The following is a 26803-nucleotide window of genomic DNA, read 5'->3' as shown; positions in this document are numbered from 1 at the left end:
CATCAACAGAGGGCATTGCACAGCAGCGGTGGTGAACAAAAGCAGTCATGGTTCGCGCTGAAGAACCTAGCAATCTTTGGTTCCCCCTAGAAACAAACACTCTTGGTTTATGAACCTACTTTGTTGGTGTAAATAAGGCGAACCGGTTCAAAATTAGGTGCTGTTTCCACATCGTGGAAAAGAGCTACCTGTGTCTGTAATTTGCTTACTCTTAATTGCCCTAATGTTTATATATGCATGGGTGTGAGTGTGAATGTGTGTAAGTCTATATGCCCAGACATGGAACGGCACTCTGTCCTGGGACAATGCCTATAGTTCTACATAAAGTTCAAGATATTAGAACTGAAGTCCTGTAAGTTGTGAGGAAAGACTTTTTATAATTCGAGCTCATAAAGTCACACACTGGAGACTGACTCACTTGATCAGATGACTTTCTTCCATTTCTTCAGTGAACAGATCCAACAAGCCATCCTAATTATACCTTCAGTGGTGGACAGGGTTAGGTATGGGCGCTGTGACGGGTCGGTGAAAGTGTTGTTCTGTTATGACACTAATGTATCAACTGTAAGTAGAGCCAGCTTTGTTTATTCAGGTCCTGAACATGTGATCTGTTCATTTAATCAATAAAGCTGATCAATTTAGATCAATGCTGTTTTCATTAAGCTGTGCGGGAGACATTGATCAATCTGCCATAAATTCAAGTTCCATACTGAGGCCATTCAGCCCAGAGGCTCAGGATATAATATGATATGCAAATTCCTGCACTTCATCCCTGTTAGCCCAGTAGAGGTTCTGCTTTCCTCTTAAAGCAATCCACAATTTTATATTAGAATCTGAAGGGCATCTAGTCTTTTTAAAATACAGGGAAATATGCTGACACTGTGGTCCATGGTAACTAACAAAGTGCTACAATTGCTAAATACCGCATTTGGCATGAAATTTACTGGTGTAAAAACACTTTTTAACATAATTATAGGTCCATTGATGTTCTTTTACTTTCCTTCCATACACTCCAAAACACACTTTTAAGCCCAGTAATGTTTGCTTATTCAAATGTGTCAGGGCCAGACAGGAAGGAGACTGGTGCAGATACAATAAAATAACTTTTATTAAAGTTATAGAGTAAACAGGGGTAGTCAACAGAAACAGGGTCAATACCAAAAATGCACAGTGTAGAGAAACCATACCATAAACGGAGGACAGTCCAGAGTTCATACACGGAAAGGCAGTATCACAGGTTAGGCAAAAATCCAAAGTACAATAAACAGTCCAGGTCATACACGGTAATCCAACACAAGGGAGCAGGCAAAAATCAAAGTCGGTAGAAAACAAAAACAGGATCATACACGGAAAATAGCAAGGGCAAGAGAAACGCTTTGTATTGTAGGATTTACCAAACAGATACTCGGCGAGGTGTGAGCGTGAGCATGGTCCTTAAATACTCTGAGTAATCAGTACTCGGGGCTTCCTGGTGGCGTCATGTGACGTGACATGTGATCGGGAGTGTGTGTTGTGTCATGGAGTGGTGCGTTCTGGGTATTGTAGTTGTTACTGTGAGAATCGCAGATAGAGCTGGATGTGGGAGACACAGACGTGCTTTCAGCACCAGACATGACAGTACCCTCCCCCTGAGGGCCCGGAGCGGAGGCAGAACGGGGCCGACCCCGGCGACGACCACCCGGCGGACAGGGAGTACCGGCGGGAGGTGCAGGTGTCGGAGCGGAGGTGCCAGACAGACGGGGCTCACCAGAGCGAGAAACCCGACGAGTTGGAGCAGAGGAGGTCGGAGGACGCTTGGGACGTCCACGGGGCCTAGGAGCAGGCTTACCAGGAAAACGAGCATGAAACTCCACGAGCAAGGCAGGGTCCAGCACGTCTTTGGCAGCCACCCAACAACGCTCCTCCGGACCATACCCCTCCCAATCGATAAGGTATTGGAGTACACCCCCACGTCTGCGTGAATCCAGCACCTCCCGGACAGAATACGTGGACGACCCCTCCCCCTCCACAGCCGCGGGTGGAACATCAGCCGGTGCAGCGTCAGCGAGCGGACCCGGGACCATAGGCTTGAGGAGAGATACATGGAAAGAATTATTAACACGATACTGAGGGGGTAACTCCACCTTGTAAGTGACTTCATTAATACGTGACAAAATCTTAAGAGGACCAATAAACTTAGGCAGGAGCTTTCTACAACTACCCTCAAACCTAAAGTCCCGGGTAGAGAGCCACACCCGATCTCCTGGTTGGTAGTCTGGGTTGTCACCACGGTGCTTGTCAGCACGCTCCTTGTACACGCGCAGTACCTCAGAGACTTTACGATGCGTGTCTTCCCACACCTGCTCACTGCACTTCATCCATTCATCCACAGCCGGCACATCAGTGGACACCGCTGTCCAAGGAGCTAGAGGAGGCTGAAAACCCAGAACACACTGAAAGGGGGTGAGGCCAGAGGTAGTGTTAACTAGGGAGTTTTGTGCTATTTCAGCCCAGACGAGGTATTGTGACCAATCAGTGGGATGTTTGAAGCAGTATGTGCGGAGGAATTTCCCGAGTTCCTGATTAACCCTCTCACATTGACCGTTACATGTAGGGTGGAACCCAGAAGTGAGACTGACATGTACACCGAGATGTTCAAAAAATGCCTTCCACACACGAGAAGTAAATTGAGGACCACGGTCAGACAAAATATCTTCGGGGATACCAAAGTGTCTAAATACATGCATATAAATAGCTTGAGCAGTTTGGAAGGCAGTAGGCAGAGCTGGGAATGGAATAAATTTAACCCCTCTAGAGAAACGATCAACAATAGTGAGAACTGTAGTATAACCCTCAGATACAGGCAGATCAGTAACAAAATCAACCGCTATATGCGACCAAGGTCTCTCAGGTACAGGGAGAGGTAGTAGCTTACCGGCTGGAAGGGTTTTAGGCGTTTTACATTGCGCACAGACAGAGCAGGAGGTAACGAAAGAGTGAACATCAGCACGCATAGAATCCCACCAGTAACGGGCAGAGAGTAATTGTAACGTGCGTGTGACACCAGGATGACCAGAGGTTAAAGCGGAATGAGCCCAGGTGATGAGCCTGTCTCGAAACTGAACGGGTACGAACGTTTTACCCTGAGGACAGTCCTCAGAATTGGGCTGATTAGCGTTACTTTGGCGAATCTGATCGTCTAACTCCCATTGAATGGTTGCGATCTGAACAGAGGGAGGAAGAATGCGTTCAGCCTCCTGGGGCTGGGATGCGCTGTCCACAGTGCTGTAAACCCTGGACAGCGCATCAGCTTTAGTATTACGGTTTCCCGGACGGAACGAGATCGAGAAGTTAAATCTAGAGAAAAAAAGAGACCAACGTGCTTGTCTCGGATTAAGTCGTTTAGCCGTGCGGAGGTATTCCAAATTCTTGTGATCAGTATACACAGTGAACGGATGAACGGACCCCTCCAGCCAGTGACGCCATTCTTCTAGAGCTAATTTCACAGCAAGAAGTTCCCTATCCCCTATCCCATAGTTACGCTCCGCAGGGGAAAGCTTGCGTGAGAAGAAGGCTACAGGAAACAATTTGGGTGGCGACCCACTACGCTGAGAGAGAACCGCGCCAACACCCGATTCGGAAGCGTCCACTTCCACTACGAAGGGAAACTCGGGATTAGGGTGCCTAAGTACAGGGGCTGAAGTGAACGCAGCTTTCAGCTCACTGAAAGCGCGATCTGCTTCGGTTGACCACTTCAGGATTTTAGCAGCCCCCTTAGTGAGAGCAGTCAGGGGCGCAGCAATGGAGCTAAAGTTACGGATGAACCGCCTATAAAAATTAGCGAAGCCAAGGAATCGCTGGAGTTCTTTAATGGTCTGGGGCACTGGCCAATTAGTAACGGCAGTTACTTTCTCATCGTCCATAAGGACACCGGAGGAACTGATAACGTAGCCGAGAAATGTGACCCTTTGAGTGTGGAACTCACATTTCTCGGCTTTGGCAAACAGACTATGTTCTCTCAGGCGTTGGAGAACTTGGCGGACATGCTGAATGTGTGTGGGGAGATCTGGTGAATAGATAAGGATATCGTCTATAAAAAGGACAACAGAGTGATTAATGAGATCGCGAAATATGTCATTCATAAACGACTGGAATATAGCTGGGGCGTTAGCGAGACCGTAGCTCATGACCAGGTATTCATAGTGGCCGTTGGTGGTGGAAAACGCCGTTTTCCATTCGTCACCTTCCCTGATGCGAATGAGATTATAAGCGCTACGGAGATCGAGTTTGGTGAAGTACACGGCATTACGTAACTGTTCGAGAGCTGCTGGGATTAACGGGAGCGGGTAAGCGAACTTTTTAGTAATGTCGTTTAAGCCTCTGTAATCTATGCAGGGTCTCAAACCCCCATCCTTCTTCTTCACGAAGAAGAAACCTGAACCAACTGGGGATTTGGATGGGCGAATGAAACCCTGCGCAAGAGCTTCACTAACATACTCTTCCATAGCCTTCTCCTCATCACGAGACAATGGGTACACACGAGCTTTGGGCAGTACAGAACCCTCTATTAAATCAATAGAGCAATCATAGGGGCGATGCGGAGGTAACTCAGTAGCTTTAGCTTTACTAAACACATCAGAAAAATCATAGTACTCGGAGGGAATATCAGGGGTATCTACAGAATTAGGGCTTTCGACAGAGGTAGATTGCAAAGAGAGTGAAATTAAAGATAAACAGTTCTCACGACAGAAAGGAGACCAGGCAGTGATGTCTCCCAGGCTCCATGAAATGACGGGGTCGTGTGTCTTTAGCCATGGCGCTCCCAAAACCAGTGGATGTTCTGTGCGTGGGAGCACATAGAGAGAGAGCTGTTCCACATGTAGAGCGCTGGCTTGAAGGGTGAGAGGAAGAGTCTGCAGGGTCACAGGTTTGGAGCGTACAGTCTCTCCATCGATGGCATGGATGGAGATCGACTTGGAGAGAACTTTCGTGGGTATGGCGTGCTCCTCCACCAAATCCAGGCTGATAAAGTTCCCCTCCGACCCAGAATCTACAAGCGCTGAGACACAAAAAACATCCGTTGGAGTGGTAATAATAACAGGCAACACGAAACATTTTTCTTTAAGTTTAGAAACAGGGGTACATACCACGTTAGCGCGTGGAGTACTCTCCACGCGCTGTCCCAGAGCAGACGCTTGAGCAGAATTGGGCCGGAGTTCACAGTTAGCCCTTAGATGATCTGGACCACCACAATAGAGGCACAGGTGAAGGCGTATGCGACGCTGCCTCTCAGCGACGGATAGTCTGGATCGTGTGATGTCCATGGGCTCAGGGCTGGGTGCAGGCGCAAATTCCGGAACTGGATTCCCGGACTGGAGTAGTGCAGGGCGAACCGCAGGAGTGTGGCTAACAGCTTTGGGCTTACGGGAAAGGAGCTGATCCAGACGGATAGACAGAGCGATCAGCTGATCCAGGGTGAGTGAGTCGTCCTTGCATGCAAGTTCTCTTTGAATCTCAGGGTTAAGTCCGTGTCGAAACATGGAGATGAGAGCAGGGTCGTTCCAACCGCTGCTAGCAGCTAACGTACGGAACTCCAGAGCAAAGGCTGCCACAGATAGTTTACCTTGCTTCAAGGTAATCAGAAGCTCTCCACTAGATTGCCCATAGCGTGTATGATCAAAAACGCTGCGAAAAATAGACAAAAAAGTGTCGTAGCTGGATTCAGAAATGTTCTCCCAAATAGCTGTAGCCCAGTCCAAAGCCTTGCCAGACAGTCGAGAAATTATAAACCCGATTTTAGCTTTATCAGAAGCAGGAGGTGAGTTGCTAAAAAACACGGAGCACTGGAGCAGAAACCCATTACATTTCTCAGTGTTTCCGTCATAGACTTCGGGTTTACACACAGCGAAAAAGGGAGTAGTGGTTTTGTTAGGGCTGGCTACAGGACTAACCACTGGGCTAGGGTTCTGGGTGGACAAACCCCGGAGGTGACTCATAATCTCGGCTAGCTGCTGCTGTTGGTTAACCTGGTGGCGTGCTAGCTCGTCAACAGCTTGGGTCACACCAGCGAGCGTTTGCTGGTGCTGACCTAAAAGCCGACCCTGGTTAGCCAAACCAGACTTAATAGACTCTGTATCCGCAGTCTCTGTCATTACGGCCGAGTATCTTGTCAGGGCCAGACAGGAAGGAGACTGGTGCAGATACAATAAAATAACTTTTATTAAAGTTATAGAGTAAACAGGGGTAGTCAACAGAAACAGGGTCAATACCAAAAATGCACAGTGTAGAGAAACCATACCATAAACGGAGGACAGTCCAGAGTTCATACACGGAAAGGCAGTATCACAGGTTAGGCAAAAATCCAAAGTACAATAAACAGTCCAGGTCATACACGGTAATCCAACACAAGGGAGCAGGCAAAAATCAAAGTCGGTAGAAAACAAAAACAGGATCATACACGGAAAATAGCAAGGGCAAGAGAAACGCTTTGTATTGTAGGATTTACCAAACAGATACTCGGCGAGGTGTGAGCGTGAGCATGGTCCTTAAATACTCTGAGTAATCAGTACTCGGGGCTTCCTGGTGGCGTCATGTGACGTGACATGTGATCGGGAGTGTGTGTTGTGTCATGGAGTGGTGCGTTCTGGGTATTGTAGTTGTTACTGTGAGAATCGCAGATAGAGCTGGATGTGGGAGACACAGACGTGCTTTCAGCACCAGACATGACAAAATGAGAAGGACTTACTTAAAATGCTACTCTATGAACTCAAAGTACGACTCAGTAGGGTTTCTTATATTCATCAGAATTACAACATGTAATTCATAACATGTTCAGGATGTATTATCAGATATTAAGGAAACATGCTGAACTTCAGACATTTTTTTTTATTTGAAGTGTGCAGTATGTCTTAGAAATCTGTATATAAGATCTGCTCACCACCATTCCCAAGTTCCATTTCCACACTCAGGGTTGCCAGGTATGAACAGCAGCACGCAAAAACTGCAGATATGGAAACGGTTGTATGAAAACAGACTGGCTATTTTTCTGCTGATCAGGTAAACACTGAGCTTCAGTACATTTGCTAACAATAACTACATAATTAAGCACCACCACAAGTGTACCAGAGATGGGAATTTTGGACACTGAAATTTATATATTCATTGATCAGCTACAGACTAAGGCTTCTCGTTGCTTGCCACTGTGTGTTAATCTGGCAACCTGAGTATCGCATCTAGGGAGGAGTAGGAAGGGCAGAAATCTCTAACCAGGGCTTGGAAATTGTAATAAATCGCATTTACTACTGACTGTTCCTTTAAATAAATCTTTATACTTTTTTAAATTACTTTTATTCAACTTAACATTTTAAGGACCCCTAAATAAAACCGATATTTTTGTAAGATCAGTTTAGAAAATATTTAGAAAAAAATAGCAAAAATATTTAATGGGATAATCACTATTTTTTGTGCAGAAACATGAGAAAATATTAAATTCCTGTAAACAGACTGTGCAGCTTGTTTGATGCAAAACGAAACATCAGCAGATCATTGATGGGATATGAACTGAAGAGGTAAAATCAGGTTAAATATTTAAGCTATGAGGGTTTAAGCAGGACCTTTCAGCCTGGAGAATCTCCACCATGAGCAGGACAAAAAACAGTAAGACAGAAGCGTTAGCTGTTAGCCATGTTTACATGTGTTTATCATGATGCTAATGCTGGTTTAAAGGTCCTCTGAGGTCTGACTGGACTGATTTGTGCTAAAAGACAGAAAAAGAAGAATGGGCTGAAGCGTGAACTGTCTGTTACCCTCATGCCTAGTGAATGGCTCAGCTGGGCAGTGCAGTGGCTCTCGTAATTGAATAAAATAACAAGGTCTAATTAGCAGTAATGCATGAGGGCTTTCCTGTGGTTGTGTTTGTCTGCTAGTCTGAGTGCATCTGCAGTTAAGAATGTGCAGAAAATGAAGGTGCCTGCTAGAACTAGACGTCTGTGTGGACTGGGTGGTGTATTTAGTATCGCCTCGATCGTGTTGGAGAGCAGATAATCAGATGATCTAAATTCTCCGCACAGACACTCAGTAGAAATGAGACAGTTCCTCTGTGTGATTCAGCTCCTCGCATCACGCTGAGGGTCATTCTGTGGACAGATGATAAAATGTGAGGTCACGGATCACAGAATCGAAACGGATCAAAGAGGATCAAGGGGTTTTATCTGAGTTGGCGCTGATCTGTCAAGCAGTAAGTAAAAAGAGTGAATTCCACCCAAACCTTTTGGATCTGATTTTCAGAAATTAAAAGTTATTATTTACTTGATTAGCTCTCTACTTGTGATGGACCATTATGGAATCTACATTTCAAAATATTCCCAAACATTTTTAGCATCTCAGCAAATAAATCAACAAAGCAAAGTTCAGTGTATTTATGATTTTAAGGGTTGCTCACACAATTACAAATAATCCAGCAGAGGGCTTTTAATTTGAAAGTTCTGCACTGGTACAGGTTTAGCCACAATTGCTAACAGCCTGATTAAAACAAGTGTGCTTGTTCTGCTGGCCTTGGCTGGGCTGCTGCTAACAGACACAGCAGTTGTATCACAAGTGTGATACAAGCTAACTGTTTTTTTGAGGTGGATTGCTCACTGATTAATTTTTGACAGGCCGAAGTCCCTATGTTATCTCATTTTTCACACTGCCCTTTGGCTATAGGGAGCCATCCTTTCTATTGTTAGCTTTTAGTTAACTATAGTTCAGTAAAGTGGTTCCTCTGCTAAAAGAAATCAAGACAAACACTGAAAGAAAGTGCTTTTTTGCCATGTTCAGCCAAATATTTTTGGTTGCCAAATATTCTGTGCATCCCTACTTCCTACTACAGCAACCACCATGTAGTGATCCTATGGTGACCCTGCAGCAACTTTCAAATAAGGAAGCACTTTCCTTTACTGTGGTTGACAGAACCCACTTGCATGTCAAGCTTATTCTGCTGTTCTATTCAGTCCCATACATCTGCAGCCACTAACAGGTCTTACTTGTACCTTGCCTGGCCAGTATTCATTCTCAATCACAAGATAAGACCTCACAACTCAACATCGTCCCCTGCAGTAACACTTCCTGATAAATGTACAATTATCACTGCTATCCCATGACCTATCCTATAGCAAGTTCATGACATCCAACATCACAGTACCCTCCTAGGTTTTGTGGTGCAGTGGATAACACCACTACCTGCTAGTGAGCTAGTGAGCTACCTCATCATGTGGGGGACTAAGGTTCAATTCCCAGTCTGACTATGCTGTGCTACAATTATAAGAGTCCTTGGGCAAGATTAATAACACTACATTGGCCCACCTCTGTAATAAAATTAACCCTGTAAGTTGCTCTGGATAAGAGCATCAGCTAAAAAACCTAGATGAAAAGCAATAAATGACAAAATGTGGCCATTGTGTGAGTTATTTTCCTTCAGTTGGTCCTTCAATAATCATGTTTTAGCTACCAGATTGTCTCTGCATAAAAGTCAGTGGAGTTTATACTCAAATATACGATCAGCTGAACCAGTTCTTCAGGACTCTCCATGAACTGACTGTTATATTTATGAACTCACTGAACATCACTGACAGTTTCTTATGTAATCTAATGAAGCTGAACAGTTTGACTCCTCTGTGGAGAAGTTTATGAGCAGAACGCAGCAGCTGGAGTAAAGAAGTGTGGAGACGCCAGGAGACGGATCATTTAACGCTGCAATGCCTGTTTAAAACAATCCTCCTCCACAGAGCTGCTGACCCTGATCTCACAGTGAAACACAGACTGCTCCGCATGAACGGCAGCAACAAGTACAGACCAATCAAGAGACTGAGATGCGCTCTGCAAACCTCATGGAGGTGATCTGAATAGAGCAGTAAAGGTCAGTGATATGAAGAGGCAATAGAGTATGTTAGTTTGCACAAAAAACAGCTATGGCTTGTTAAAGTGCTCATTAAAGACAAGGAAAAGTGTAAACAACCCCTTTGAATACTGTATAAACAGATATCAGGGCTATCCAGGCATATTTTATTGAATCTGGTCTTGGATATTTTAATTCCAATCCACTTCCGTGCCTTTGTTTAAACCACAGTGGTCAGTGCACAACTGGTGTCCTTAGCAATGAGGAGAGTTCTCAGAAGACAAACCAAAGAGTTTGTTTAGAGCATGTAGTGTGAAACGATTTAACATAACATTTATATAACGCAACTACTGTGAAAGCACTTGCATTATGCATATTTAAACAGTGAGGAAACCGCATGACATTCTGTTTTTTCTAACTACCACTGATCAGTGCACTTAGAACTATGTGGAGGCTAACGCTAATGCTAATATACACACACTACACAAATATGCTCACTATACAAATATACTCAGTTTTCCCTTTAGATCAAATGTTCTGACATGCTCTGATTTTGGGTGCCAGATGGATTGACCATCCCATTTCTGAAGTTATTCAGGCATTTAAAATTAATCCACAGTGTCACATGTGCATCAGAAAAAAAATATGTTATAGAAAGCATAAATGATTAGCAAGATTGATCTTGCTTCCTTGGATCCTCGAATGGTTGTGGAATATCTGTTATCTCTGCTTAATCTACACAAAAAACAAACTGCAGCACTGTGAAACACTGTGATCTACAAATCTGAACAACAATATGCTGCATCACTAACAAAACAGCAGTCATGTTGAGTTCAGCAGTATTGTTTTTTCCTTATAAGTGGAAAAGAGGACAGAAAAAGGAGAAAGTTAATTCTATTTTATGTAATCCTCACAGTCTGGTTTGGGAACAGCAGCAAGCAGACTAAACATAAAGCAACCTCTGTTTTCCTTGGTCTACCTGTTTGACATCTGTTACTTAGTACACCAGTGACGACTTTCTTCTACAGGACAGTCCAAATGGTTGCATTGGCTATGGACAATATTTGATCAATGGCTTTGATTGACTGATTTTTTATTCAGCTTCACAATTGTTGGTTTCTTTGCTTATCACCCATAGACGGCTCTCAAGTTTTCATGTTGTCTATCAAACTATAAACGCACAGGCTGCACAGGCAAAACCCAAATCTGAACCTGAAACTGTCAGCATTGAGCACTATTTGTTTTAAAAATAATTAATAGACAGTCACATGTTCCAATACTTTTTGGTGGATTCAGACAAACGGTGCTACAATGTTTTTGGTCTACAATAAAAAAATGGATTGGCCTTGGGGTTTCAATACTTTTGGAGGGGATTGCACTGCTGGTTGTAACATGTATGATCATGTATATGTAACAAACCTTACCGTGAACTGAACTGAACTTGAACAAGACCCAAAAATAGGATAATCAGTCCAGAACTATAAACTGCACATCAATTAAATCTATAAAGCCATGCCCCACACTTACACCCTGTGCAACTTCATTTCCTCCAGTCTAAACCAGATTTTTCCTGCATCACTTCATCACACAGAGACTTAGACAGTTAGCAGATGGAGATAACAGGCAGGGTGGTGGTGGGCTGTTGGAGGAGGGCAGTTTGGCACTGGCAGGATGAAGTAGGTGAGAGGAGCAGGTGATGCCCCCCCACCAGGCCATGAGATTAACACTGTCAAACACTGATGACATCAGCAGAAGGAGAGGTGTTTTTCATACTGAGCTTCAGTTCTCTGATGCAAGCAGTGTCTCTGATGGAGTTATTAAAGTGTAAATTCATCAGTTCGGTGAGAAACGCTCTGTTCTAGATGGGTGAACCGAATCATAATTGCTCATTGGGGTGGTGAATGGTCTGTAAAAGCTACATTTCATTAAATTAATACATGCTTTGGTATACATGATGATACTGTTTGATGTCTGTTTTACCAGTTTTAATAAGATTTTGGCTTAAAATTAATTTGAACAAAAATACTATTGTGGTCAAAGTGCAGTCATAGGTCGGCATGATATACTGATAATCTAATAAGTTCTACAAATTGTTTTTTGAGCCATGCCATAGCAGAACCAATATAATGGCTCCCACTGTCGCTCAAATATCCTCTGTTCCTTTATTTGAGAAAATACAGAAAAACATAAAAATAACTAATTGTGCAGGAAAAGTATTCTGCTGAACACTTAAAGAGCTTTTTATGTCATTTTCACTCTTATATACAGCTCTGGAAAATTATAAGAACACTTCAGTTTCTGAATGTTGCTATTTATAGGTATATGTTTGAATAAAATGAACATTGTTCATTCATTCCATAAACTATGGACAACATTTCTCCCAAATTCTAAATTCTTATACTGAGTTTTTTTTTTTTTTCAGAACCAGAAATCTTATGGTCAGCAGAGCGATCTCAGACGAATCCTTACCACCATCTTGTTGAGGGACACCCAGCAGTCGGAGGGGAAGTCCTGCAGCATGGGCACCAGGAACTGCAGGCAGCCGTCCCAGTGACACAGCAGCAGCATCATCCCGATCAGGTTAATGATCCTCATCACCGCACTGGCCAGGTCATATGTCATATGAAAGATCTGTCAATGAGTCAAGAGGAACCAAAGTCAGTGTAACATAGAACTGACCTCTAAACCGATGTTCATAAGTAACAGAAGGATGCTGTGGAAATATCAACTGTTTCTCACATTTACTTAGATTTTTACTGCTTTGTGTCAACGCCAGTTGTAAAAAGCACTATACAAATAAATTTGATTTTATTTGCTAAGTAAGACTTGTAAATAGCTGAAACTGAAGCTAGAGTCTAGGAGACGGTGGTGTTTGTGTGATTTGTTTGTGATTACAGAGTAAAGAATGTTCATATCTCTATATGAGTGCTCTGGCTCCTTTCCAGGAGCTCTCGCCTCGGGTCAGCAGACACTTCCCTCATACCAGAAAAACACCCGAGAACAGTCTTAAAGCCCTACAGAGCCTCTGTTTCAGGATTCCACTGTGAATGGAATGGTGGAGACCCACTTTAATAGCGCTACTTAACCCAGCATCATCAACCTGTCATCAACTATACGCAGCTCAGAAAAATGTTTACCTTTCTCCCTGTCTGAAGCATGTCTAACAGCAGATAAGCACAACATCTCAACATATGCCCTAGCACAACAGATTACAACAGTTTACTCACATAATATCAGTGCATTTCACAATTAAAAGTACAGTGTTATAGTTTAGTTCTATAGTTTAGTTCTCCAGAAGTAACACTTGAGACTGGAGCAATGTTAGCATTAGCTGCTAACCGCACTAAGCATTAGTTAGCTCTTTCGCCGTTTAGAGGTGAGTATTATCGGCCTGTAGCCTGCTGCTAACCCCGGCTGGGTTTCTGTTCACCATGTTAGAACAAGCTATGTGGAACAAACCGCTAGCAAATATCGCCCTGGTAAACTGTCTGACAAGTGGAAATCTGGAAATCTAAGCTTACTGTACATAAGTGGAAGCTTTCAGGAAAGAAATCTATGTAGATTAACATCCAGCGCTTGTTTGACTGTAAATATAATACGCCTTATAATCCAATGCACCTTCTGTATGAAAATAGACCAGAAAATTGACGTTTATTGATAGTGTGCCCTAAAAAATAAGGAATATATCTAGTATATAGTTTTGTCAAGATGTATTTTGTCTTATCTTGTATAGTTTTTCTACATACGTTTTACAAGCTTGTGTATCAGTGAAGGATTAGCAAAGTAAGAATACATTACACAGTGTAGCTGCCTGTTTACTTTACACATGACAATAAAACTCTCGAATCGTGAATTATAACCTGTCCTGTAATATGTATAGAATTTCTACGGTACTTGCCAATACACAGCCCTAATGAAAGGGTGGTTTAATTTATAACTTGCAGCCTCCAGTGGGGTTTCCTGGTTGTCATCGTGTGATAAATACAGACTCCTGTATAACGACTTTCCGACAGAGCTCCTACAGTAGTCACTCACTCACTAACAGCTATTGGCAGGGCTCTGTAGGTGCTTTACTGCCGAGCTCTCTGCTCTCCCACCCATCTGACAGGCCATTCTGAAAAGGGTCAGTGGTCTGACAGCTCCTTTCTGACACTCCTGGCCCTCAGAACCACTGCCAAGCCAAGACTAATGAGCCATAGGAAGCTTCACACACAGTGAAGTAGAGCCTGGAAATTCCACTGACTGGAGTTTTATTATCAGCAGACCGAGTCCCCTGACCACACAAGATCACCACAGAAAATGATTCTAGAAATCCATAAAATGATCAACCATGAGATTCACAGCTACTGTGACTGGCCAAAGCAGCTTGGAGTTCTCGTCTGAGTACACCTTACTATTAAACAAATAGTAATTTCACATCAGTAGTAGTCTACAAACATCAGATATCAGTTCAGAGTGTGTATGTGTACCAATACAAATACATACAAAGTGAACTGACTGCAGTGTTTTAAAGGTACAGAAAGCATACAGAATGATCAGGTAGGAAGGTAAGTCAGACTAACCCATCGTTATCTTAGACCAGGAGTTAATGCTAGCCAGAATGCAGCAGCTTCAGCAGACATCCAGAAGTCCAAGGGATTACAGAGAAGCTGCTTAATTTATTTTGTACTTGATTACCAGCCACAGATTTTGCAGCCTGTTGGAGCCCTGGAACAATCTCTCATGAATAAATTGATTTGAAATGCACACAGTGTATTTGTGTATATGTTTTGCTCACTTAATTGGATGTGCTGCTTTGTTAATTTCAACCTTAAGCACGACATCAACAATAATAGTTATATGAAATAATAATTCTGTTAAATAATTCAAATATTAAACAATATTTGTAAGGAAAAAAAAAATTGGTCATCACTACTAAATACAAAGTGTTTTTACCTCAGTATTAATCAGTAACAACTTCCTAGCTAAATTTTGTGACTGTATTATTTATTCAAGCATGAAGCTGTTGGATGATACTTAGCATTAATAGACTAGAATTGGATTGTGGGGCAAACCATTATGATCAGGATATTTTTAATAAATTCCATTGGAACAGTATAAATATCAAGTTTTTTTACTGCATTTTGGCTTCTTATCTACAAAAAAAACACAGAAAATTGAGCTTTTTAAAACTGTCAAGGATGGAGATTTTTAAAAACAATCTGATTGATTAGTTTCTCACTTAATGTTCCTAAAGCCTGCTAGAGTAGTTAAACAAGATGTGACTCATTCTTAGTACATTTCTATCACACTTAGGTTTAGGTTTCACTTCCACCTTAAATGTGCAGTTCCTGAACTTTAGCAGATGACTAAAGGTCTAAGAGATTACAGAGAAGCTTAATTTAGACTTGATTACCAGCTACAGATTTTGCCGTTTTTCAGGTAAACCCTGTTTTTTATTGTTGTCGTGTGAACAGGGAAAACAGAGCTTTGTAAAAAGACTGACGTCTTAATGAATGCATGTTTCCGGCTTAAATACTTAATAATAATAAATTAATAATAAGTAAAAAATTACACAATCTGCAAGTAGACAGCATGATAATGTTAATATTATGCTACTACAAAAATACCATATACTGTTTATTTAAGTTTATTTTAATTTAGTAGTCATTTAGTGTGACTTGTGTACATTAGCAATGGAATAATGTGTAATTTGGGACAAAAACTCAGTGTTTCTGAGAGAAAAAAAGTTGCGTAAGGGGATTTTCAAACAGCCTTATTTTTAGTAAGAAAAAGTGGTGTTTCTATATAGAGGGGAAGCCAGGAAGCAGACAGAAGTTAAACAGACAGATAAAGTGATACCTGTGATTGGAGCATCAGGGTAGCGTTACATCACTGATTGCATCTGCTGATTAGCTATCTTGCTTCTTTTCTGTCGATAACTAATGACAGACTCAACTACAGCTCAGACAAACAAACATCTCTCACTGCTTCCCTATAAATACACTGAATTACAGCTGTTAATGTTGGCGTAATTAGACAGTAAATTGACCCAGCAGATAAAAACGCCCAGTTCTCAGATTGCTTAACAGGGAACTGTGAAGGAAAGAAATCAGCAGGAAATAAATTCTGGTTCTGTGATATTTGTGAAAAAACAGTCAGGTGATTTAGGCCATATTCACACAACAGGTAAAACTGGCCCAAATCCAATCTTTTACAACATATGTGACACAAATCTGTTACCTGTGTGGCATAATGAACTGTGGCCAATTACATGTGTTAGTGGGGCGTTTAAAAAAAATATTTTGCGATTCAAGTCAATATTCATTAAAAATATCCGTTATCAATTCATGTAAATCCAAGATTGATCTATAGATTTTTCCTAATTGTCAATGTCATAGATCAGCAGAGCCAGAAAATCAGCTGCAGTTTTCACACCAGCAGTTCCAAAACATCCCATAGTTTTAGAGAAGCTAACATTTTTGACAAGCTTTGTTTCCTTATTCAAAGTTACTAAAGCTTGCTAGAGTAGTTGTCAGTAAATGTATAATGTCTCACTTGCATTTAGCAAACAAGTGAAAGTTAGCATTTAGTACATTCCACTTTTTCACCATTCCACCTTAAATACACAAGACAGTTTTAAAGCGTACCGTAACTTTGGAGAAGTTAACGTTTGTGACAAGCTTTTTATTTTTTACTTACTCAAGGTTACTAGAGCCTGCTAGAGAAGTTAAACAAGTTGTCTCTTATTTTTAGTGTCTTTTCTGACACTGAGGTTGTGAGGACGTGTGTGAGAATCACAGCCAAGTGTATGAGTTTACACATTAAATGTACACTGTTTTGTATTATGGTCACATTAAATAATAAAACATCCTTCAACAACACAGTTTTCGGTTACTACTTCATGTGTCACTAATATCGTTTCTTAATAATTGTAGGTTGAGTGTTCATTGTACAATTGTAATTGAAATACTCCTAAATAAATAGATACTGAATCGAATCTAAATGGAAATCGAAACAAATTGGGACTTATTATTGGGACAATATCTGGTATTAAAATCTGATTCATATCCCATTCACAGACATGCGACTCAGTCTGAACAGCCTGGTCAGAATTCATGTGGCTTTAACAACAAGAAGAAGGAAAAAAACGAACTATAAAGATAAAGGAAAATAAAGCGAATATATGGGAAAATGAACATTAGCAAATAAGTGTTTCAGGGGTGGCATAGCAAGGAATTAGGTATCACTCCTTATTTTCGAATTAAATGTCAGTTTCACAGTGTAAACGGTTTGGTATAATTTGGTGCAAAAGTTGGATTTGGGCCACTTTCACCTGCTATGTGAACATAGCCTGTGGTAACTGTTTCTGGCCTATTTTGATAATAATACAATGTTTCCAGTGGGGTTGTGCAATATTGTATCATACACAATAGTGTTGTCATATTTTATAAACAATAAACAAAATCCATATTATGGTTATAGCAGCATTCTATCTTGAAAGCATTTCATTTTGTATTCATTTTGCTATTTAGTGTAAAGATGAAAGGGTATTACTTGAACACACTTCAGTACTGTGGTACTTTTTTGGTTACATAATATTATTTTTATGTTTTGTCTATAAAATAAACAAAGGTTTGCAAATGTTTTTGCTTTTACTAAATGTTTAAAACATTTTATTTTTGCACCATTTATTTGGTTGCAGTAGTTTATTCTTAAAATTAATTAATATTTATTGGTGTTTCATCATATTGCCAAGAATATTGTTATCGCAAAAAGAAAAATATCATTATATTATTTTAGGGAAATAACACCCCCCCTAATTGTTCCAAAAGGCAACTCAAAGTTTTACAGCCTGTTCTCCAGCATCAGTGCATTAAGGAGATGCTTGGGCTCTCATGTTTTCTCTGTTTAAGACGTTGACGTTGCATTAATTAGTCCAGAAGCCTCATTAGTCACCTGAATGCAAAGTCCAATTAGACAGCAGTGGAAATGCTGAATAGATGTGCTGATCAAAGCGAGTCTCCTGAGAGGAGAGCGCACAAATGAGTGAAGGAAGCTTTAACATCATCACCTCCAACACCTCAAAGCTCCTCAGAGCTCCTCAAACAACAACAAAAAGTTCACGCATTTTTATCACAGAGAATAGCTTCAAATAATTCAAGTCGTTCACAGCTGGACCTTCAGAGACGTCACTGTTCGTTTAAAAGCCGTTGTCCTGAATCCCCTCAGGGAAAAGAAAGTCTGATCTTTTATCTTCTAGTCCACTTTCTGTCATTTTCTTTATTCTTTTTAACATTTCTGCAAGTAAATCAGCTTTGTAGTCTGTTCAGAAACTCACTGAGCTGCAGACAATACGAAGGTTCTGCTGCTGAAAGGAATGTTTCTGGACTGCCAGTCAGAAAAGCCCAGGGGGCATTAGCAGATGACCTTGCGCTCGTCTGAGACTAACTGTGGGCTTTTCTTTGTGATGTAAAGTTGAGCTGCAGCAATAGAAAGATTTTCATTAAAGTTGCTCTGAGGAACGTTGGTGTGGTGGTAGTGGTGATGAGTTGGAGGCTCAAAGATGAGAGAGAAAACCTGTTTCTCTGTTCTACAGGGTTGTAGGAAGAGGCATTTGAAGTCATAGGATAGCTTGGAAATCACCAAGTTTTCTGTGAGAAACAGAATCTAAAATTGTATAATTTTTTTAATAATTAATTTGTATTTTATTGCATGAAAAACGTACTTGATACAATACAGTTTCCTGTATTTCTTGACCATGTTTGCACATACAATCGAGCAGGGGATTTTGGCCCACCCCTACATACAGATCTTCTCCAGATCATTCAGTCGTTAGGCAACATTGAGTTTCAGCTTTCTTCAAAGATTTTCTATTAGATTCAGGTCTGGAGACTAGTTAGGCCACTTCATGACCTTGAAATGCGTCTTACAGGGCCACTCCTTAGCTGCCATGGCTGTGTGTTTTGGGTCATTGTCATGCCGGAAGACACAGCAATGACCCATCTTCAATGCACTTAGTAAAGGGAAGGAGGTTGTTGGCCAAAATCTCACTAAACATGATCCTTTCTCTTCCTCCTTTCAAATCACTTTTGCCACCCCTTATGTTTCACGGTTAAGACAGTGTTCTTCTTTTACCTTCAAACATGAAGAATAGAGTTGATACCAAAAAGCTATATTTTGGTCTCATCTGACCTCATGACCTTCCCTCAGGCCTCCTTTGGATAAACCATATGGTAATTTGTGAACTTCAAAGAAGCTGGGTATTGACTGAGTGGACAGGTGTCAGTTTAAACAGATAATGAGCGCAGAATAGGAGGCTTTATAAAGACTCTGTGGGAGCCAAAATTCCTGCTGATAAGTGATCCAATAAATATTTTAGGCAATAAAATATAAATAAATGATAAAAAAATCAGACAATGTGATTTTTTACATTCTGTATCTCACAGTTGAAATATACCTACGCTAAAAATGTCTTGTAAGTGGAATAAAATGCAAATTCGGCACTGTATCAAATATCAAGTACTTTTTTTTTCACACTGTAGATGAGACCGACAGATGGAAAGCTGTCATCATAACTGACTGCTACGGAGTTTACACTGACATGCCAAGTCATGGGATGGCTTTGGAAGGCCCACAGCTGCATAAATTGTGAGGTGTTATACTGTGAGTGAGGTTTAACACATGCCCCTGCATGCCTTGTGCAAGAAATTGCACACAGTGTCACACGTGTATCGATAATGCATCATAAAAGGAATTGCCAACCTCTGTGGACAGCACAACACAAGCATGATGACCCGTGGCGTCTGGCTATAGTTGTCCATGTGAACAGACAAGCACAAAAGCAAGAGGCCACACAGACATCTCACAGGTAAGTAAACATTGTTGTGCTTCCAAGGGACATGGCAAAAGTCATGGGACATGATACTAGTTTCTGTTCAAGGACATTTGACATCATCCTTGAGGGCCCTCCTTATGAGAAACACAAAAACAGTCATTCAACCATTTTGTGTTCCGTTCTTTTGCCTTAAAGCTAAATAGATACGTAAATTTCCTCTGCTCTGATTGGCTGTCACACTCTACAATGAAACACTCTTTATAACTTCAATATGAATAAGGTGGGACTATAATAAAGTTTAAGTGTAGGTACAGCAGCTCTTACCTCCTCCCACTGGTGGATGTAGCGGATCAGTCTGGACAGTCTGAGAAGTCTGAGCAGACTGAGGATTTTGGTGAAGCGGACGATGCGCAGAGCCCTCGCCGTCTTGTAAACCTCCGAGTCGATCCCTTTCTCCACAATGAGAAAAATATAATCCACTGGGATGGATGAGATGAAGTCCACCACAAACCAGGTCCGCAGGTACTTCTTTTTGATCTGTTTTGGATCCAGAATGATCTCTGTATTGTCCTCATAGACAATGCCCGTGCGGAAGTTGAGCACCAGGTCCATGAGGAAGAATGTGTCCGACACCACGTTGAAGATAATCCAGGGCGTGGTGGTCTCGTCTTTGAAGAAGGTGATGCCCACAGGAATGATGATTAGATTGCCCACCATAAACATTAGCATTGTGAAGTCCCAGTAGAACCTGCAGGACAAAAATAAAACATTATGTTAGTTCCATGCTTTCTTATTATTGTGTCTATATCATGGTTTGCATTTATAAAAGCATCTGCCCTGTGAGATAAGGGCTAGGAGCTACATCTGTAGGAGGAAAGCGCAGCGACTCATCTACCCACCCAGAGAGAAAAAGGCCAATTGTGCTCCCTCAGGGCTCTGGCAGCTGATTTTAAGCTACATTACTCTGATTCGAACCAGAAATTTGGCATTTTTTTAAATCCATTTTCAAAGCTCAGTTTATTTCCATTGCTTCTTACCAGCTGTAAGCTGTTAATTAACTATTGTTAGCTTTTTTTTTTTTTTTTTTTTTTTGTTTATTTGTTTTCCTTAAAGGCCCTGGCAGCTTATTGTAAAATTTTGTGCACTTGCTTTTGTACTATTTCCGGTTACTGTCTGGACCTAAAGAGCTTCAATGGCAAAAATAAATGAAAAAGATGGGGTGTTCTTTTAACCTGTAGTGTACACAAAGAACAAACACATGCAGGCATTGATCACTGTAGAACCAATGGGAACAGTTAAGCATTTTGCGTACAAGGACGACCCAGTGAATATCAGAACCCAGTTCTGTTTACTTGCTGTTTACAAGAGTGCATTGTATTATAAATCATGCATGTGTGTGTCTGTGTGTGTTTAAATTGGTTTAAATAAATATTAAGCATTAAACAGCTGTATTGTCGCTGTCTGACAGGCTGTATCTGTCCCCTCCGTTTAACAGAGGATTTACAACGGGGGATGGTTTCACTCGTCCTCTGGCATTCGGTGAGACAGCCCGGGTTACACCCCATAAATAACCCACAGAGACAGAGAGAAAGAAAGAAAGACAGAGAGAGAAAGAGACTAGTGAGAGGCATCTCAGCCTATATGAATCTGTGTGTTTTGGGGGCAGGGTCTGTACCTGTTGTATTCACCAGTCAATAAAGTGACCTAGTCCTGCTACAAGGTCATCACAAGGACACGTATCAGCTCTCTGAGTTAAGGGGGGATTAAGAGACTGGAGTGCAGTTATCCAGGCTTTCTGTGTTTAGATGTTTCAGGGTAACTAAGCTGTTTCAGGATGACTGAGCTGTCCGTGGTGCTGACGTCACCTAAACTTCACAACATTCTCAGCCAAAGCAAGTCTGCCTGTCTAAACCCTCGCAGTCTCCTCTTCACAAGTGCACTCATTCTTTCATATAAAGTAGAAAAGAGTAGAGCTAAAGCATCCAGCACCTCGTCACACAAGCGCAAGCACGTCCTGAAAAGCTGCAGAATATTTAGAACACCAGACGGAAATCACACACCCCTGTAGTCCGGGTTCTGGTCCAGCTCTCCAAGAGGAGCTGCGAGTATAAACACATTCCAGCTGAAACAACTGAGAGCGGCACTTCACAGAAGGTGTTTAAGGAGAAGAAGCAGCAGATGTTTGTGGGGGGTTTTGGTAAGAGGGTGATGGGTGTTTGTGGAGCTGTGGTTGTGGTGGTGTTGTGATGTTTGGATGCTGTTTGTGAGGTATTTATGGAGGTAAAGCAAGGGGCGTTGGGATATTTGAGGATGCTGTTTGTGACGTGTTTAATAAAGTAAAGCTGGGGATGTTTGTAGTTTGTTTTTGAAGAGGTGTTTGTAAAAGGGTGTTGTTTGTGGGGGCTAGTTCTGGGACATTTAAGGACATAAAGCTGAGATGTTTGTGGGTGGTGTTTGTGAGGTGTTTAACAAAGAAAATCTGGGGATGTTTGTAGGGGTGTTTATGAGGAGGTGTGAAAGGGTGTTGTTTGTGGGGGGCTAGATTTGGGGTGCTTAAGGGCATAAAGCTAATGTGTTTGTGGGTGGTGTTTGCAGGGTGTTTAAGGAGGTAGGGTGTAGCGTGGTGTTCATGACATGTTTAAGGATGTTAAGCTGGAAATTTTGGGGGATTTCTGTAGGGTGTTTAAGAAGGTAAAGGTGTTGTTTGTGGGGAGTATTTGTGACGTGTTTACTGAGCAAAAGCTGTTTGTTTATTTGTAAGGTGTTAAAGGAGGTAAAGCTGGGGATGCTTGTGAATGGTGTGTGTGGTATTTAATAAGGTAAAGTTAGGGTTGTTTGTGAGAAGGGGGTTTGTAGAGGAGTGCTTGTAGGGGGTGTGGTTTGGTAAGGCTAGGGATAGTTATGGATGATATTTGTGAGGAGGTGTTTGTGAGAAGGTTATGTGTGAAGGTGTTGGGAGGATAAGTTTAGTTTAAGCTAGGGATGCTTGAGGTGTGGTTTGTGAGGTAAAATTGGGGATGATTGTTGGTGGTGTTTGTGAGAAGGTCTGTCAGAGGGCAGATTTGGAGGGGAGGTTTGTAGAGGGAGTTTAGGGGTGTTTGGAGAAGGGGTGGGATAAAACTGTGGATTTTTGTGTAAGTTATTTGTAAGAAGGTGTTGGTGAATGTTTATAAAAGGGTGGTTGTCAGAGGATTTGGGTGTGGGGGATGGGTTAAGTTTAAGCTAGGGATATTTGTGGTGTGGTCTTAAGGTGTTTGAAGAGGTAAAGTTGGGGTTATTGGTGGTGTTTGTGAGAAGATGTCTCTGAGAGGGTGCTGCTGGGTATTTGTGAAGGGGTGTTTTGTAGGGGTGTGGGTGGTAATTGGAGGAGGGGTTGGTGTAAAGCTGGGGATGTTTGTGAGTGGGGTCTGTTTATGGGATGTCTCTGTCTGTCTTAAGGCAGAGAGGCAGTGACAGGAAGCTGCAGATGAGATAAAAGCAGCAGAAGGAGCAGCTAAAACAACCAAAACCATAAAACTGAGCCAGAACCAGAGTTCTGGACACTGGAATCTGACCTGCTCAGCTGCTCAATTAGAACCAGAGAGAGAAAGGCATAGAGAGATACAGAGAGAAGTGACACCTTATCCAGTATGTACTGTTGCATCTTCAGCTCTCCAGTCTTTTTTACGCAAAAGTTGACTGACCCCTGCCTGTTGGCTGTTCTGCGCGCGCACTGGATAAGCACCCAGTCAGACTAGCTGCCCGCCTGAGCTGCCCCTGCCCTCTGGCCCTGTGGGACCCCCTGTTGCCCTTCTTACCTGAAGTCGCTGTATGGGTGGATGATCCAGTTTCCCGCGCTCTTCACGCGCTCCTGCTCCTTCTCCACCGCCTTCTGGCTGCCGAACATACGCAGTGAGAACTTGTTGACCCCTGGTTGCAGCATCGAGCTAAACTGTCGCTGCATGAAGGTCTGAGCGTCGCGCGCCTCTCCATCGTCCCCCGCGAGCTGCGCGTCCTCGGGCGTCTTGGTGGGTCCGGGCGCGGTGGAGAAGGACACGCGCGGGTCCCTCCGGTCCGGAGCGCTCGCGGGGGTGGAGGGGGTGGTGTTGGGCGCGAGTTCAGAGGCGCCATCCATGTCCTGGTGCGCGTGGAGGTCGTGGTCAGGCGCGTGCGGCGGCTGCTGCTGCTGTTGTGTGGTGGAGGAGACGGAGGAGGGGGGGTCTCTCCGGCAGTCTCCGTTCAGCACGCGCCTCATGCCGGCCTCCTCCCCGCCCGAGTCCCGCTCAGCTTTACCGCGCGACACACCAGAGGAAACGGGCGCGTCCGCCGCCGCCGCGCGAGACTCGACGTTTCCTTGCTCGAGCTCGACGCTACTGGGGGTCCTGCTCGCCGCCGCCCCCCCTCCTGATACACTCTTCATCCCCCCGTGGTCTTCTTCACCATCCTCACCTTCATCCATCACGCCTTTTTTGTACGCGCGGTCGGTGGAGACGCACGCACGCGCGCGCCGGACCCGCACGCACACACACACGCGCGCGCACACACACACACACGCTGCCTGACGTTGTTGTGTTTCTCCCCCGCCCGTATTCCGGCAGGCCCCGCCCCCTCCAGGCCGCTCTAACAGGTTCTCCCGAGTACTCCACCGCTCTGTGGATATTCAGTATGGAACTCCAGGCGCAGCCCACAACTGCTCGGATTGGCTAGCAGCCGTTTCTAAGTATAAACTACTAGCCAATGCCTGCTCTCCTGGGCGGGGTTTTCCTGAAAACGGGTGGAGGAAAACACCCTCCTCGCTGTTCTCTACACTGCTCCCCCCTCCCGCTGAACAGCAGCCGCGTTGCCATGGCAGCACCTGCATCTGTTCCCTCCATCAACATCAACACTAAAGCCAGATCATCAAAACAATAAAAACAGTAAAGTTACTGTTATATAATAATAATAATAATAAGAAGAAGAAGAATAAGAAGAAGAAAAAGAAGAAGAGGACGAAGACGAAGAAAATATGTTATTATTATTATTTATATATATAAATAACTAAAAGTAACTTTATTGTTTTTATTGTTTTGGTGATCTGGCTTTAGTGTTCATAGTGATGGAGGGAACAGGTTAATAATGATAATGCTACTACAATATTACAATAATAATTATAATGATGTAATCATAATCATTTAATAGTTTACATAATATACAATAACAAAAACAATATAAAAAGGAAGAATAAATGAAAGAATTATAGCAATAATATTTGTTTAAATAATCAATACAAATAATATTATCCCTAACATTTTAATATTATTATTACTAATATTATTATTACTACCACTTTAACAACAATAAAGCGAAGGATTGCAATAATATTTCTTACAGTAGTATATCAAGACCAGACACAGCTATCACTAACAGTTATACTAAGAAGAAGAAGCAGAATGACAATAATAACCCTGACAGTAATGTGTGGTCTGAATTTTTTGGATACTTTACCCTACAGATTCTTTACTATTTTTTTAAACTGAGGAAACTAAGTATTAGGAGCAGGACTATGTGCAGGTTTTGGTTTAGGTTTGAAGGTTAGATTAGACTGAGATTTAAAGAGGATTTTAACTTTCAGGTTCTGGTTGTGGAGCGCTGCTGACCCGCAGCTTCTGTAAGTCAAACGCTCCATCGTGCGGCTGAGAGTGGAGCTGCAGCTTCAGCAACCAGTGATCAGCTTCTTGTTCACATAGTTTCTCTCCAAAATTAAATGTCACCTAAACAGAAACACAGATAATTTTAAAATACTTCAGTGGTCCAGTGTGAAGCTGGATCTTGGTCTGCTTGGGACAGAATTCGGCTGTTTAGGTTATTTTTTTAGTTTCTATTTAGGACTAGGACACGTGTTTTTTATGCTCATCCATTTATTCAACCCTTGATTTTATCATGCAGATGTTGGGATAGGGTGGCACTCTGGGGATAGTGATAGATTGTAGTGCATTTTGACAGTTAACTTCAAGAAAAGTGGGTTTAAAGCGTAAGTTTTGGATTTTGGGGGATTGAGGGCCCTCTCTGGTAAGAATAGATAATTGCACCGAGAATGCGGAAGAATCGTTTTAAACGGCCGTTGTGATGCGGTCTCCTTTCACAGCGGATGAATCCAACTAGTACTGACTGCAGCCTGTGGGAAGGCGGAGCTGGACGTCCAGCGCGTCCAGTTAAGTCCACTTTGCCACGTCACGCTTTGTCAGTCTCTCGAGCTTGTAGTGTACAAACAGTATTTAAGCCGTAATAAAAAAAAAAAAACAACCCCTAACTGCCCTGTACATTGTTTACTTCCGTTCAGAGGCGGAACTGACGCTTTATTTTACAGTGGAATATGAAGACATTTCAAACTTCATTAGCTACAAACTATTGCAGAAAAAAAGTGTCTAATACATCAGTAGAGAATCTCATGATTTTATTCCAGTAATAAATGTGCAGCTCATCTTATCTAAAGAGTATGGCTGAATTATTTATACAACTACATACATTGTCCATTTCTTCAGCATCACTGAGCATACAGTTGCTTCATAATTAAACTTTAACTTTATCTTTATCATACCATGTCCTTCAAAGCACAGTGGTAGCACGTTTTTTTTTTTTCGTGAGGACATTAGTGGATGATACGCAGCAGTGCTGCTGGTGTTTTTAAACACTGTGTATACTCTGTGTAGATGTAAAGTCAGAGAAAGCTGCACAGTTTATGATGGTCATCCTCTAGTCTTTTTTTAATCAGTCCAGCAGTGATACTGACGTGTTTAAAAACTTTGATAGACAACTGCACCACAGTCATATTAGCCCCATTGCAACAAGGGAAACAAACCAATCAATTGATTAAGACCACAAGCTTGCCTGAGGCCCACAGACACAGACTGGTTATTAATAGAATGCAATGACAAGCTGTTAGATAAAAGCATGTGTGCTGTAGTGAATCAGGTGATGGGAGTATGTGTAATAAACTCCACACAGATTTAAGTCCGTTTAAGAAGCAGTATTAAAGCAACAAATGTAAATACCTCTTCCACCCTGACTCTGCGAATAGCTCATACATGGTAACACCCCAAGCGGGAGGACGAACTGATAAAAATCTCTCTCTCTCTCTCTCAAAGAACTTTATTTCAGACAGCTGTTTACTTTAT

At 42.2% G+C, this 26803-nt stretch overlaps 1 protein-coding gene across 1 annotated transcript in view; it reads right to left on the bottom strand.

Moving 5' to 3' along the window:
- Nucleotides 1-24204, bottom strand: part of hcn2b (hyperpolarization activated cyclic nucleotide-gated potassium channel 2b) — a 51669-nt gene extending 27465 nt beyond the window's left edge. Inside the window, exons 1-3 of the mRNA XM_007240131.4 lie at nucleotides 23468-24204; nucleotides 19995-20418; nucleotides 12323-12484 (exon numbers count right to left, since the gene is read on the bottom strand). Of these exons, the coding sequence (XP_007240193.4) occupies nucleotides 12323-12484; nucleotides 19995-20418; nucleotides 23468-24108 (1227 nt within the window). The 5' untranslated portion in view covers nucleotides 24109-24204. The remainder of the gene's footprint in view (nucleotides 1-12322; nucleotides 12485-19994; nucleotides 20419-23467) is intronic.
- Nucleotides 24205-26803: the final 2599 nt, after the last annotated feature.

The sequence above is a fragment of the Astyanax mexicanus genome, chromosome 16, assembly GCF_023375975.1.
Source record: "Astyanax mexicanus isolate ESR-SI-001 chromosome 16, AstMex3_surface, whole genome shotgun sequence".
Lineage (NCBI taxonomy): Eukaryota > Metazoa > Chordata > Actinopteri > Characiformes > Acestrorhamphidae > Astyanax > Astyanax mexicanus.
This window is presented reverse-complemented; position numbering and strand designations above follow the sequence as displayed.